The 16,535-nt window shown below is 37.2% G+C and overlaps 1 protein-coding gene across 2 annotated transcripts in view; it reads right to left on the bottom strand.

The window, feature by feature from the left end:
• SLC4A7 (solute carrier family 4 member 7) overlaps positions 1-16,535 on the bottom strand; it is a 95,420-nt gene that overhangs the window by 50,049 nt on the left and 28,836 nt on the right. For both annotated transcript variants that reach the window (XM_075143386.1, XM_075143384.1), the window contains exon 2: positions 8,566-8,647. In XM_075143386.1, coding sequence (XP_074999487.1) covers positions 8,566-8,647 — 82 coding nt within the window. The remainder of the gene's footprint in view (positions 1-8,565; positions 8,648-16,535) is intronic.

Here is a 16,535-nt window from a genome sequence, read left to right as displayed (position 1 = left end):
AATTCACTGAAAATACTGCTACTATGCTGATTCTCTAATTTTCTAATTAAAAGTAATACCACATTTCTGAAGTATGCTATTAAATGTACAATTTGATATTGATAGTGAAGTTCTTAGTGTGAGACAAAATAAGTATTTCAAAATAAACAGTAGTATTTTAGCTTATTTTACGAACTCTCACACAAAACATTCCCAAGAAACAGTCAAATTATTTTCTAATGAATTAATGTAGTAAAAGTGAATATAAAATATTTTAATATAATCTTGGTCTTCCATGCATGAACTGACTATAGAGAAGCCCTATTATTACCAAGGATTCTTCTTCTCTGCTTTGTTAAAAGAATCATTTGACAAAAATTATCTCTTGCTTTCAGAATAAAACATTTGAAATAAAATTTTCTAACCAAATCTGTACAGAGGAGTAAAGAAGATTCTTTCACGGGACAGTTACATGCCATAGCTGGAGCCCAAAGGATGTCCACAGTGCAGCATAGCTCTTTATACTAAAATACTGGGATAGATAAAATTGAGAAGCGTAATCCAAGAATCTAATATGCATAGCATACGGTAGAGCAGCTCAGGAAGAGTGTTTTCTGACTACACAATGAAAGACAGCATCATATTATGCTGACCAGCAAAAGCAGTAAGTGCCAGATTTCTCATTATACACAGAAGTATAAGTTTTCTGACTTAAACCCAAATACAAGTTGGTAGTGGCAGTCATAAGAGAAAAATGCACTGAATATTTCTATTTGACACAATCAACAATATTCAAGAAGGCATTATCAGTAATTACATTAGACATGCAGGTAGTAAGAGTAATAGGAAAAGCTTAGTGCCCACTGACAGAGCTACACAGGGATTCTGGCACTGTATGTCCCCCCAGGTCTCTGTGGCACACTTGCCAGCACCCATCTCCCTCGCCTGGGAAAGGGGCCCGCACTGGGTACCTGTGGGAGGGGGGACTAGCTGTCCTCGCATCGTACATCCACGCCGGACCGCAGTTGGGCCCCACACTTTATCTGAGCTGAAGGTTCTTGGTCCAGCCTGCCTCTGCAGCAGAGCTCAGGAAAAGGGATACATACCCGAGATAATTTGAAAGAGTTGTTTCTGTTGGAGGGGAGAAAACCTAGAAACACGCAATTCAAGCAAAAGTCCCATTAAGATTCAAGACTGGCCATTCGTCCACTAATAAAGAAACCAATGTTCTCAGCCCTTCACGGATGCCGCGCCCTGTAAGGTCACAAGGCTTCCACATTCCTTAACACTGTCCTCCTTAAGTATTTCAAAAGAAACATTTGCAAAGAAGATTTTCCCACTTCATCAATGGGTCACAAATACATTCTCATTACAAATTTGATCACACACCTCTCTTGTACAACTGCTGTACACATCTTTAAATGGATCAGCTCGCCTCCAAATGCATCTATTTCCTGATATTTTGAGATATGAAAAATATTACAGAGGGAATCTTGCCTCACATAAGAGTTACCCTTTCTGAGAAAAACTCAAACTTTCACACTTTCTTTATAAAATAAGTGTTCAGAAATAAAAAAAACCCTCACACTTTAAAAGCTTTAACTGCTGTGAAACATTAGCTTTCAGTGAATTGCAAATGGAGAAGTGATCCGTTCAGAAGGACTTCTGATATCCATCAAGTCACAGGTTTAGCCAGTTTTTGGAACAACTTACTTTACAAGGATTAAAACCAGCAAGATAAATGTTACGAAAAGCCGTCAAGAAACAATAGGCTGCTGAATCAAGTACAGTCTCCCATTCCTTCTGCCTCATCTCAAAAATTTTAAATTTGAGCAATCGGGGCTATCAAGTTTACGGAAAGTTTTAAACTTCAATTCGTGCTGTTTGGTAAAACTTCAGTTTTATTGTCCTACTACTTGAATAACAATTTTACGTATGTTTCAGATTATAAAACTGCAGTTAGTTACCTTTTTACAAAATTTCTGACGCAGTCAGAACAGAAACATCACATTATGTTCTCTCAGATAAAAGAAGTTTGGAAAAAAAATGTTAGGACACAGTTTATGTCATAAGCTTTTAAAAAGCATTTTACATTAAATATTTATTTTACATCTTTATGTAAAAGGCATTTGTTTTGAATGGCAACCATTTTAAAAAAAAACCCTCTATTTTAAGAAGAAATGCTAAAATTAGCATGGACATTTCCCAAAATGGGTTTTAAAGACTTAAGTACAAGCAAGTTATTGTCTGCTGCAGATGTTCTCATGAACTCACTCAAGTTTAAACACTGATTTACTTTGAAAAAACATTACTAGAGGATAGACAATGTGATTGAACACTTTTGTCTGTTTTGGAGGGTAAATATTAGATAATCTAGCCTTACTTGACAGAAATTGTAACAATTAAAGGGTATGCATATTCAGTACTGCCTTCTACCTCTACAGAAAAAGTAGCTGCATATTGAAAAACTTGTACTTTGCTGCATCACCTCCTTCAAAGATTATTTTCACTTAAGGTTCAGTATTCTGAACCTTATATCTATATCTTTATATAAAGATCTTCTATTTTAAATTGGCTATGTAAGAAGGGAAGCATAGCTAAAATGAATTTTATGATTCCCTACACATGTACTCAGTTCCCACGCAGAAGTCACTGCAATTACTGAAGTCTACACTTCCCATAAAGCAACACCTAGATCGTAATATTAAATAGATCTAAGTCATTACAAAAGCTGTCTTCTCTGAGAATGTTTTCCTTACTTTAAAGCAGAATGGAATACCATACACATTTATACATCATACATACACTATATAATGTCTTTTAAACAAAAATAAAATCAAAATAGTAATACTATTATTATTCTAACGAATGACTTACAATATATGCAAAATGTTGACTTAGTTTCAGTATGAATACTACTACTCAGTTCCAACTCAGTCAGAAAGATTGTAAAGTTGGATAACATCTTCTTTAGCAAGATAAAACATCCTGTCAGCAGCCATTCACCAACTGGGGTATGCAGAAGGGTTCCTTACCTGTTGAGACCACTCCACAAATAAGAAATGAACAAGTGTCTCAAGGACACCCATTAAGAAGATCTGTTTGTAGAATAATGAGTAATTTCCCTCAAGGATGAGGACAACAGTGGTATCCAAACTGCTAAAATTTTTTTGTTAAGTTTATGCAATTGTTATCTAGCTAGAGAATATGAATTATAGGGTGCACTAGAGCCTATGCTTCTTTTTATATTCAGATCTTGTTAGGCTACCATCAAGAAGTCTCATAATGTGAAAAAAAGAAAAAAGTCTCTTGTCTCACGTAACTTCTATTAAGCTTCACTTGCCAGGACCTTACAGTATGCCTTTCCAGTAATTTGCAAGTAATTTAACATGCAAGTAAAAATTTCAGAATTTACAGTAATTTTTAAGTACTGTGTTTGGCAGAATCAGAAGCAACTTCCAAAAAGTTTGTTCTAGAAATTAGAAATAACCGATGACACATCAACACTGAAAATTGTGTCTAGTCACTTTGGGTGCCCTATTGAGTTTTACATCTACACAATCAGGTTGCCAACTTTCCCTCTCAAAAGGCAGTCTGAAAACAGTTTTGATAGCATTTGTTAAGGATTTACCTCTGTGATGAACACCACAAATAATAAAATACAATAAGTTGAGGACAATTATTCTCTCTACACAGAAGTCTGAATATTGCATAAATGAACAGGACAAGAAGTCCTGAGGAACTTGCCTGTGGACTGTATAATGCAGGATTCCTATGGCAAAAGGTATTATAACTAAACTTTCAATGCACATGTGATGAAGGTGTAGCAATGCAGCCTAATTCCAAAATTCACTTAATCAAGATTGCATTAAAAATCATATTAGGAGAACATCCTCACTTTTTGTAACTTACAGAGAAGCACTAAGCACAGCTAACATTTATTTCTGAATGATAAGGACAAAAGAATTTATCCTGCACCAGCTACTAGCACAACTGGTGCAAGTGAACATTTTGTTGATGTTGCATATGACTCGGAGCATGTCTCATATACCTGACTAGCTGTACTGTATCTGAATAGACATGGTTTTGCTCGCTCTTGGTTCAACCCAAACTAAGGAGCAGGCAAGATCTTTCCAATTCAGGGATATCACTAGAGAGGATGGATGAAAGGTAGTCTGCAAGAATCATTAATGACCATCCTAAATTATTTTTGTTTTCAGAAGCAGTTACACATTTTTCTACTTTTTGACCACATAAAAAGGTACAACTTCACAAGAAACAGCATTTCAAAACTCTTTTTTCTGTTAAACACAGTTCTTTTCTAGCCCATTAAGGGGTCTCTTAAAGGTTCATTCTGTAGTTTGAGAACCATAAGAGACCCGTTCTGTACTGTTTGTCTAAATCAGTACAGCCTATTACAGAACATAAAAATGTAAATACTAAGCACAATCTTAAAGTGCCAGCAGCTACAATGTCCTGTTGTATTACTTGTGTTTATCTGCTCCTGTACAACTTGTGTTCTTGAAAGATTTTGCAGGAACTATTCATGGGTTTTTGAACAGTTGCAATTTACATGCATCTAAAAGGCAGAATAGTAGTAAACCTGCCACCTGAAAAAAATCTTAGCAGTACATTCTATTACAAGTTGCTGTATAAGTTCTCTTAGTTCCCCAAAGCCGTTTCATAATACTGAAAAAATTTTTAACTACTCATAACACTTGTAGACCCAGTTTTCCACTTAGATATACAATATTGACTTCTAGAGGGTAAAAAATGCAGGATTATTTAATTACCTGACCTTATCAACTATGATTAACTAAAACACACAGCTGTTTTCTTAAAGGAAAAATAAGGCTCTAAACCATCAAGGTATCAAAGATAATAGGGTCACTTGAAATGGAAACACTACTTACACCTGCCATAGGATAGTGTGAGAGTAGAGTAGCTATTAAATCATCTTAGCTCTTGACAGCTGCTTCTTGGATTTATGCCACAGAGAACTAGTCTACTGAGACACACACTCTTGACCTCAGATTGCTTCTAGAACAAGACTTCTGTTATGTGTAAACTCCTTATCTTTGCTATGCCTGTAACTGGTCTACTAAGAATAACAGAATATATCCCTTTTCCCTTAAACTATATCGAGCAAAGGTATCCTCAAATCAAGGTGGAAAACCAACTACACATTTAAAAACATAGGTGCTGGTAACATCAAGGCAAACATACTAACTCAGGTTTAAGAAAGCTTTCCTTAAACATGGTTCTTAACAGAAAATGCCCGTTACAAGATGGCATGAAATACCTCTGCCATTACTATTCTTGCCTTACTTCCAACTCCTGTCTTATTTTGTTATTGCTCTCATTCATTGCAGCTCAAAGTGTCTGGCATCAAGTTAAGAACATTAGGTGCTCTTAAAAAATGTTATTTTAAGATGTTATTCCCCTTTCTAGCTCTTCTGTAAACTGACATTTGTTATTTCAAATAAGGCCTTACAGCTTCAGAAAAGAGCAGTACCTTTATTTAGTACACACACAGTCTGCCCACAATTGCAGTTTACCATCTCTACCCATTTCTCTTTTACAGGAAGAGAGTTACAAAACAAGTAGCCTGTGCCTAACCTTTCTAACCTAAACACTGTCACTCCGGATATGTACCACACTTTCCCAGCCACCATAAATAGAATGCTGAGCTTGGGAAGCCCTATTTTCCCCTTCAGCATCTGGCCCTCTTTCCACTAATATATCATCACAAAATTTCCAGAAAATAGAAGTATCCAATACTGACAACACCAAGAAACCTTTGCTTTAGTATTAGTAGCAAAATTATGCCTTCTACAGCATCAACATTGGTTTGTACAGGCTTTAAAGCAGTTAAATATCACCTGTCCATGCTGGCTCTTAAAGGTTTGCTGCATCACATCATAGCTGAACTGAATTAACTGCTTGCTGCCTCTCCTTGAAAATGAATCAACACACACTTCTGGAAAGGTTCCAAATTCCTAGAACTCCTTTTCAAGTCACCAGAAAAACAAGTTGGAAGACTGGACTGAACAGTTTCAGGTCTTAAAATGCTTACAATATCTAATGCTTGATTATAGATCTTCCCAAGCCTACAAGAAAATGTTCACAAGTCAGTAATGAAAAATAATACTATCCAGAGGTTTTTTACTGCCTGCAGCCAACAATTCCATTTCTCCCCTTGTAAGATTTTAATACCAGAATTAAAAACAAAACCCCAAAATCCCACATACCTACTTTAATCATAACAGCTTACAAGTAATGATCTCATAAACAGAGCTGTAAGTTCACATAAATTTATCCTCTAAAACACCCTGAATCTAAAGAATCTCTTTTGGTGAATCTCAGAGAAGATAACTATACAAGTCATAAACAACTGTACTTACATATCTTCCTCTTTCATACAGGAAAGGAAAAACTTCTTGTTCTTACTTTGGAACAGTTTCCACTGATGAAAGTCAAAATACATGCCGTCCCTCCCTTCCCCTATTCTACCATTTTTTTTAAAAAAAAAAAAAAAAAAAGAGACCAATTTTCTTACAAATATGTAAGATACTACAGAATATATGTAATCACCAAAAATAATTCCTACTTATGTGTGAAAATCTGTGCCTATATGTAGCTTCAGATGTGTGACAATCCTACTGGAATACATTTTTCTTTCAGATACTCCTTATTAGTTATTTGTTTAACCTCTGTGTAGCCAGCGCTCTCACGCGTTGAGACACTTACACTGGGTCACTCCAAAGAGAGCGAGAGGTAGCCAAAGGAAAGATAAGGCTGCATGGCTAAGAGCAAGGTGAGGATCTCCTCATCTCCTCCTTTCAACAGCTGTTGTATTGACTCAATTGCTCATGAAACACAAGTCTTGGTTTCACCTTAATTTATTCTTTGGCCGTGGGTAAGACGGGTATTTTCCAGTCAGCAATACAAGTGCTTGAATTGCCTCAAGCAGCCCGAACCCCCTGCCTTCCCACGCAGCATCCTGTGTAACTATAGCGTTGTACTAGCTGAAGCGCTCCTGCGAATGTGCTACAAAAGAGACTGGGGAAGCAATCTGGCCGCACGTTCCCATGCCATTCTTCGTTCCCATGCCATTCTTCGTGGTTGAGGCATTACAGCTGTTCATGCTGCTGCACAGCAAACTACTACAGCCGAATGCCTGCTTCCCCTTAACCCCTGCCTCCCTGCAAAACACACGTGCTTTTTCTGGGTCATCTCCCAGAGAAAAGCAAGAAGAGGAAATGAAGGAGGAGACAGCTTGAATCTGCACTGAAGATTTAACTGCAGAAACAGACACGGCACTGGTTTCACCACAGCTCAACCCTATCTAAATCGGTATGGTTGCAGCCTCCACCGCTGCACCTCTCAGCCTCATATTCACACTTCCTTCTTCCGCTCAGCACTGGCACACATCCATCTGTGGAGCAAATGGGTTTGGGGTGCTCAACTGCTGCGATCTTTCTTACTATTTTCCTTTCTGCTGGCTTAACGTACTTAACCAGGCTTATGGTACGGTCAGGCAAATGAAAGTGTCAGTGCAAGATGGAAAGCAGTAACAGACTGAAGGGAAGAGAGCAAGAGTATGACTGCAACAGCGACACACAACTCTAACCACTTTAAGCTGTCTCTTGTTAGACCACAATATAAGAAAGTGTGACTGCAACCTAAATCAACTTTCCTCAGCTAAAAATTGCTGCTATAATGGCTCTCCGGTGTCCTGAAGCAGTAAGGGTCAGTATTGTCAGGAAATACTATTTAGTGAATCTACTGATAGTCTTCTAGCATTTTGCAAATGTTAATTAAGCTTCAGAGCATTCTATGTGAAAGGTGAATAAGTAAGATTTTAACACTGGATCTCCCAAACTTTTTCCTCTAGCGTCACTAAATAGCATCCATGCATCTTCATCCCAATCTACTTCCTTTTCAAGTCAGTAAGAAATTGTATCTTAGATGAAGTATCTAATTTTGTATTTTGCTATATGAAACTAACTCAATGCCATTTTTGTTGCTAAATGCAGGATCCTGAGTCAAATAATGAAGACTAACAGGATTCCACGATGCTTTACTGACAGCAGATTGTGGAACGTACAGTTTACCATGTAATTAGAAGCACTGTTATCTGTTCAGACTGTCAGTATTTGAAGTGCATGACCACAGTCACAAGAACACTTAACTTTTAGAAAACAAACATCTCCCTCATGGCCCCTGTTCCCTGAGTTTTGATTCTGCAGAACTTGACACCATTCATGCTGGAAAATTACTTGCCAACAGCAATCATTTTTTTCAAACCTACAATCTCAGAAGCAAGCTTTCCTTGGAAAGCTTCCTAAATTATTTTTATTATTTTTTTCCGTGACAGATTTGAATAACAGTGAGTATTTATTAGCATGCACAGAGACAAAAAGCACCTGCCATCTGTGTTCACTGGTTTTATTCCCAGAATTTCATGATGGCCATAAAATTGATTCCTGTTAACAATACTGGTTGCACTTGAAGGAAAATAGATCTTTTATCTCAAGGCAAAAAAATGCATGTCAAGCAAACAGAAAACCACCACAAACTTACTCTCTAGTTCTTCTTTCTCAAAGTTTGTATTGATAGTAGAGCTGATTTTGCCCATATCCACAACAGCTTCTTCATCATGACCCTGAAGAAACAAGACACAAGTTTAAGATAAAACTAAATAGAACTACTTTTTTTCTAAATCCCTAAATATATTCTGCAGTTCTGAAGCTATTTCTCAAAGTTTTCTAAAACAACACATTTTCACCTCTTAGAAACTGAGAGAGAAAATGTCACTGAAAATCTACCCATCCAATTCTTCAAGAAAACATTACCCTGTATCGAAGGAAAAACAGGTAAATCAACAGATACGCTAAATACCATGCAATTTCCTTTTGCAGTGCTCTTCATTTCATCGTATCAAGGATCAGGACATAGATTTCAGGAGTGCGATATTCTTTTAGTTTTACATTCAACAGCAATGAATCTACTTCAATAAAATAACTGGCAAATTTATAAAAAGTTACATAACATTCAGAGATCTTGAGCCCATTTGCTTAGGGAACAATTCCTGTGTGAGCTTTCCCAGCACAAATAAGAAGCTTTTGTGAACCAAAGGTTATAAAAAGGGGTGGCAAAAGAGTTAAGTTACACAACTTGGGGATCTCTCCTAGACCAACAGTTTTGGAAAGATCAAAGTAACTGTTTCACTCCGGTTTCAACAGACAGCTTGTTAACCACACCCCTACCTAATTCATGGGGTTTTATGCACAAAGTTAGAAAACAGCAGTTGCAAGACGATCTGTTCAGATTCCATTACTACTGAAACCATACCACTCATTACACAAAAGCACAGTATTTGAAATAGATATAGGCTCAAAAACGAGTCTTATATGTGAACGTGTCCTCTAATTACATTCAGCACATCACTAAAGCACACCTTTAAACACTGTCTTTTGCTCAATCTTGACAAAAATAAACCTTAAAATAACTAAGCAGCAGCAATCTCAATCTCATCTCAGACTTGACATCAAAACAACATTAAAGTTGCCTTTCTCCAAATGTTTGCATTCCTTAGAATACAGTCCACTTTTAACAGCTCACAAATTACAGCCTCCTGGCAGAACTGGTTCTCCAAAAGAACTGCTGCCTTTGCTAAGGGTAATGCTTTACATCTAACTATGTGTCACGGCAGGCTAACTGCTAAAGAATACTGTCCCTGCTCTTTCTGCTCCCTTGGGCACACACTTTTTTCCTTAAGTCAGATCTATCAATCATAAAGTCAAATACAAAGAGCTGAAGCAATGGATTTTTTTTTTTTTAAAAACAACTTAGTTTTCCATTGGATCAGTTCACCAAACTGACTTTTTTTGTGGCCATATGACAGCTAGATCCACCACAAATAAATCTGTTTGATCGCTGCTTCTGACAGCAGCCCACTGGTGCATTTACACCCATCAATGTGGGATCTGTGATAATGGTTTCAGGAGGAAAAAATGGAAGCCTAAATCAGGAGTCTTATAGGGACTGGGAACCCTAACAGTGTTGATAATCACCTAAACTTTGATCTTAGAATTACTCAGTAGTGCAATGCCTTAAATGCAGAACAGATTTGTCATCTCACAGGGAAGTGACAAGGATGAAAACAACATACCTGTGTAACAGCTGTAAGTTAAAACATACCGTAGCAACCCCCACAAAAAAGAAAAAAAAATTTTGAACACATTACTCCTTAGTCTTTCTAAAATAGATATTTATTATAATGTATTGAGTGCACATACGCAAAAAAAAATCCAAATCTGTGTGTGACTATTGAGGGAAGTAAATTAAAGAATATGAACATATAGGAAAAAAATTTTTTCAGATGAGGTTTAAAAAAAAAAATATGTTAAAAGTAGTTAGACCACATAAAAAAATAAAAGCAGCTGGCACTACATAAATAAGCAAAATACAAAAGAAAAGAGCAGCACGTGGCAGAATAAACCTCTGAAAACTAAATAAAGGTCGACTCTGAGCTGTGTCCCTAAGAGTGGTGTTTTCAAGAAAGGCATTACACAGTAACGTAACTTTATCACTACTGCTGCATTGCACAAGTAGAGTTTTGCATGCATATTAGAAAAATCAAAACTCCTGCACGCTCCAGACAGCTACAATTAAAAAATTCAGGGCATTAAACGAAAGTTGTGTCTGATGGGCAAATCTATGAAAATGTTACAAGGACCTATTAATAAAGAAGTGGCAGAAATTTAGAAAGTGTCATGTTAATAAGGCGGGGGGTGGGGGGTAGTAGTACATTCCTGTCTCCTACACACCAAAACAAAATTAAAGAGCCCTCTAGAAGACGCCTTCATAATGTAATTGTCGCTCATCTCTTTGCAACTGTGTTTTTCCCTACCTCCGAACGGTTATCAAAGTGAGTCTCGGCTCTTATCTTTACTGAAGATGTATTTTCCAACCCAGCTTAGGAAAAAAATTTTTAACATGCATAAACCTAATAGCAAAAAGAGGTCTCCAAGCAGCAGCATTAAAAAGCTTAAGTTAACAACCTTTTGAGGCACCAAGTAAGTACAGCAAAACATTTAACTGCATTGGTAAGGCCATAACACTACCAAGGAGGAGTCAAACATACCTAGTTTCCAATTTATCTCAGTGACACAGAAATAGAAAATTATAGGACTGTAGTACACTCCAATTTACAGAAAAAGATATACACACAAATCCTGCACATTTCCAGAAAACTCAAAATAGAGTCGGAAATAGATGAAGTATTACAAATCCTCTAAACTATCTTAAGTGTCTTATAATACGAGAGAGAAAAAAAAACCCTAATATTAGGAAAATTGCTATCAAAACCTTTTCCACAATTAGCTTCATGGTTACAGCCATAGACTGCTGAAATATCCTGTACCTAACTCCCCCCCCCGCCCCACCAATAGTCCTTTTAGGACACTTGGAAGCTTGCCAAACACAGTTTTTGAGCAATAAAAGACGACAAAGTTTTTCTCCAGATTATACAGACTACTGCATACTGGTAGAAAATTACACACGCACTGTGGAAAATACACATGCAAGAAAAGATTTTATATCCCAATAACATTTTGAAACTGTACTTGCTGTATGCCTTATACCACGGTATTAATATTTATCACCCTTTGCTTTAGTAACAGAGGTACTCTGCCAACCTTATACATATAGAAGCAGCCTTCAAAACCACATCATGTGAAAGTAACATGTCTTTTGAGATTAGATTACAGAAAGGCATGCATGCCCTTGCAAACCGTTCCATCACTATCTCAAAGTACTCAACATATGCAAAGACTCTTCCAAGAATAAACCATTAGCAACCACAAATACCATACATGAAGAAAGCCTATCATTTACAGCCTTTGTTTAGAAAAACACAAAGCATCATTTTAACATAACCGTGTGTGACGCCAACAGCAAATCCCACCATAAGATACTTTCGCCTTAGGTCAGGTGAAAAACCCAAAATATTCAAATACTCTATAAAACTAATTCCAAGCTACAACCTTTTCCTTGCTAAAAATAAAGTCTGTAGGGCATAGGTTTCCAGTAATTATAGGAGATCTACCATGTCAGTTTAAGGCACAAAAGTGAGAAAACTGTTTCAGTTGCTGAATCAAAACATGCTCCCATTCTAGTTCTCCCTTTTACTTTCTTAACTTTTACATACATAAACAGAGAGAGATGGGATTGTTTAAAACTCGGCAACTTCCCTTTCTTACACACAGAGAATGACTTCATCTTAGAGCAAGCATTCCTCTGCAGTTTACCATCCATTTCATGTGAAACCTTACATACAATAGTCCCACAGATGCCCACAAAACAGCTGAAGAAGACGAGCCGAAGTAAAATTTAACACTAACTTGGAATGTATGTAACTTCTCTTTTCAGTCAAGAGACAGAACAATTGAGAAGGGAAAAAACCAACACAAGCAGCAACCAGGGAGAGATTAAGCCTTCACCTTTGATTTGCTTTTTCACAAGGAGATGATCATTTATTAAAAAAACAGAACAAATACAGAGTACTTCAACAAAAAAAAAAAAAATCCTAGTACATTGTATTAAAATACACTAAGTATACTTCTTCCTAACACCAAACTTGTGGATACTCACAAACGTACTGTAGAAACAACCTTCCAGTAAAACCTTCATATTCAGCCAGAGGTGCCTACATATACTACAACATGTCTTCTCACCATTCCAACTTTCCCCAGGATGAAAGTGAAACCCCTTTTTAACTGCTGCAGACTAGACAAGACTTTCAAATACTCTTTGCTCTAGCAGAATCTAGTAGGATTCCTCTTGCCACTTCTGATTTTCAAATGCCTTTTCTCAGTCCAGGAAAAAAGAGTAATTCCCTTTCATCACAACAAACAAGTAACCAGAAATTGTTTACACTTTACTTATTTACCTTCTCAAACATTTGTCTTCATTTGGTACAGTACATTTTTCGTATCTAAAACACGAATGCTACATGGTTTCTTCAAAGTTGTATTTTAAAAAAGTCAATCCTGAATTGCATGAATCATTAAGGAAAGCACTCAAGTTTGCAAGAACTAAGCTGTCAACCTCGAGCAGCATGTGTTAGTTACCGTCTAGTGGACTGACACAAAAATGACGCACAGAATATTAAATCTAAAGGAAATTTTCCACTGTCATCTGTACAAGCTCTTCTCACTACGCAACTTGCCTCACGTTATGGAGTCACATACACATGACAGACTTCAGATGGGCACGCTGCCGAAGTGCGTTACTGAATAACCACATCCAAGAGATACAACTTGCCAGCAACACATTTTTAAGGTACTTGAAATGTAGTTCAATCAATTCATTCTGGTGATGGACAGTGATCATACAAATGGCTGATACAGTTAACTGTAAACCTTTGAAATATAAGAGTAATACAGTTATTGTGTTGAGAATAATTTGAGATCAACATTTAAAACTATTACTTACCTAAGTCAATGTTCATATGCTCCATTTACATCCCCTTAGCCCAAAGTTTTTCCCCAACAGAGTTGCAGCACCAGAACAGATAGCACTACTGTTCATGGGAATAAGTAGGGGCACAGGAGGGAACACAAACAAAAAAACTACCACCCCCCCAAAAAAAAAATTACATTACCACTTTCATGCTACAAAGAACGTTCACTACGGCATTTATTCAAATAGATGCAAATGCTAAAAAAAAAAATCCAAAACAAACAAACAAACAACGGGGGTGGGGTGGGGTGTTCATATCTAGTTTTTGCCCTTATACATCTGTCCCTGGCCAAGAGTTTAGAACTTCTAATTTTTATATTAGTCTACTACAACTGCCTACACCACCACAGTGAACATATATATCGCTCTATGACTATAATTATATCCCATCCTCTCTGGCTTGAACAGAAGGCAAATATTTCCCCCCTCCTTCCCACAAGAACCCATGGATATATCTCTGCCTTTGCAGAGACACCAGATTTGTCAGACAGCTCTTAGGCTGGAATGTGGCACCAACAAACCATTCCTCTCAAAACATGAGCACACACTGCTTACAGACCCAGCTAGTAAACCTATATAGCGTGCTACTGCAGATTTACCTACTAAGATCAGATGACAATTTTTGCACGGTGCATTTTGCTCTTTGTACTTTGCTCTTCATCCTTTCATCATCAGTACATAGGAGCAGTTAGACTGGATCAAACCATCCACCCAACCATGCTGTCTCCAAGAGGATACAACAGTAGAGGCCTACAGCAACTTCCCAATAAACTTACAAATTAGTGCAAACAGAATTCAAAATAGTGGCTTGACCTAGTCCTAGGAAGCATAATCAAAGCAGTATTTTTGTGGTATCATCAGCCCTCACACTTGGTTGGATCTGCATGCAGAAGACAGATATAATAGCCATCAATGCTCCAGTAACAAAAAAGTAAAATTAAATAAAGAAAAATTACCAACATTGCTCTGCTTGAAAAATAAAAGTTTAGCTGGAAAAAGAAATCAAAATCATTTTGATCACACATCTCAAAGATAACTAAAGAGGAACTACAAAACCTGATTTTGCAACGGTTTTCCAGATATGTGTATGTACATATATAAAATATCTAAAAACTGACCTTTGTTTTATAGATAGATACACACACAAACTCATTTGTTTTGTCACAAAGCTACTGAAATATATTGTTCAGAATAATTAAGAACCAGCGCAGCAATTCACAATTCATTTTCAAAGCAGCATTTCTTAAGTGGTTTGTTTCAGAAGCCTGCATAATACTGTTCTAAGCACACATAATATTCCACATAGTCAGGAAATAATCTTTGATTTACAGAATGCACATACAGCCTCTTTTCTATCCATTCAATCTCCCAGAACTGCAAGCTAATAAGCACTAACACTGCGGGGGTGGAGGAAGGGGAGGGGGGATCAATCAGAAAAGACCAGTGTTACGTCTTAATTTTGTAGGACTACAAGTCTAACAGTGACAGCAACCCTGGAGTTATAAGAAAAGAAACCAGAAAACGAGTATATTTGTTAATGCCATCTGTGACTACTGTATGCAGAGTTCAATGACAATCATTCTACCTCTGGCAATCATCAGCACTAGGTCTACACTATAGCTCTCCCACTGCAACCCATACAGAGCATTGAGTAGCCTTAGTCAAGAGTGTGCAAATTAGGAAGGGCTTTTTGACATGGTTCACCTGCAGGAATGACTAACAGCAGCACTTGGCAAGTTCTAAATATATTGTTTTACTACTCTGTCAGATTGATTCTGCTTTTAAACCAGAGGTAAGATGAGCCTATGGTGCACAGAAGGGCAGGCATCTCCAGTTGCTCCCTCCTTGAAGGACAGCCACGATATGAAAAAAATCAAAGTTCTTTCTAAATAGTAGTAAGTTAAGGTCTTTAGCAGAATTGCACAAGAGGTCCTATAAATGCATTTGAAGCAAGTTCTTTGGGCACAGTATTGGTCTACACAGCAATACTGTATCGTCAGAAGTTGCCAAAGTGATGAAACACTACCAGTTCTAAATCAAGCACATCAGCCTAACAACCAAGGGAAAATGCACCAAATATAAATGGACCCTGTCTCATTTTGTCAGCATACAATTTTTAGCTGGCCTTGCCCTCTAAATATATATGGGTGAGAGTAAAATTAATAATAATTCACAAACAGAACACTTGCCAGTTTTAAAATAGGAAGCATACCATATTGATGGGTTCCCCCTTGGTTGTATTTGCTATGGTCTCATTTGCACAGGAACAGCTGCTTTCCAGATTTTTTTCTTTTCCTACTATCATAGCACTGTGTATTGCTCAAGCACTACAGGAAAGACTCCAGTACAGCTCAAGGGTTTTGGTGTCATCCCTCCCTCCCCCCCCTTTTCTTGTCAATTTTATCTGTGGTTATACAATTACTACTTTACACAACTATCCTCACATGTAAACAAAGATCCCTCCTGATCAAAGCAATACTCAGAGCCTCACAGGAAGGTTTGATGCTTAGATTTCAGTAAGACCACAGCTATAACGAAAGAGGTTAGGAATACTTAGAGAAGTTTTCCTAGCCTACTAATCCTCTAATTAACTGCTTAGCTTACCCTACTAAATACGTCTGACCAATCTGCTTCTAGAAGACTTACAAAAAACACAGGAGCTATACAAACCTTCAGTTTGGACAAGTATGTCCAATAGACATCAACAGATTTCTATAAGACTCTCCAGAAGTTGCATTTTACTTTTCCAAAACTGTATGTGGAGGAAAGTAAAAAAACACACAAACAAAAAACAAAAACACAACCAACCAAACAAAAAAACAACCAAAAACCCACACTACACAACAACAAAAAAAACCACACCACACTTTTGGAAAAAAACAGTTCTAACATGTTGATGTTTTGCTTCCTGCACAGTTGAACATTTAATCTTTATAAATAATTTTATTCCAGTAGTTCTAGCAGGCCTTATTCTGGCCACTGTCGCACTGAGAACCACAACCTGCAAGACAAGCCATGTCCCAGAC

Source organism: Calonectris borealis, chromosome 2 (assembly GCF_964195595.1).
Source record: "Calonectris borealis chromosome 2, bCalBor7.hap1.2, whole genome shotgun sequence".
In the NCBI taxonomy this organism is placed as follows: domain Eukaryota; kingdom Metazoa; phylum Chordata; class Aves; order Procellariiformes; family Procellariidae; genus Calonectris; species Calonectris borealis.
This window is presented reverse-complemented; position numbering and strand designations above follow the sequence as displayed.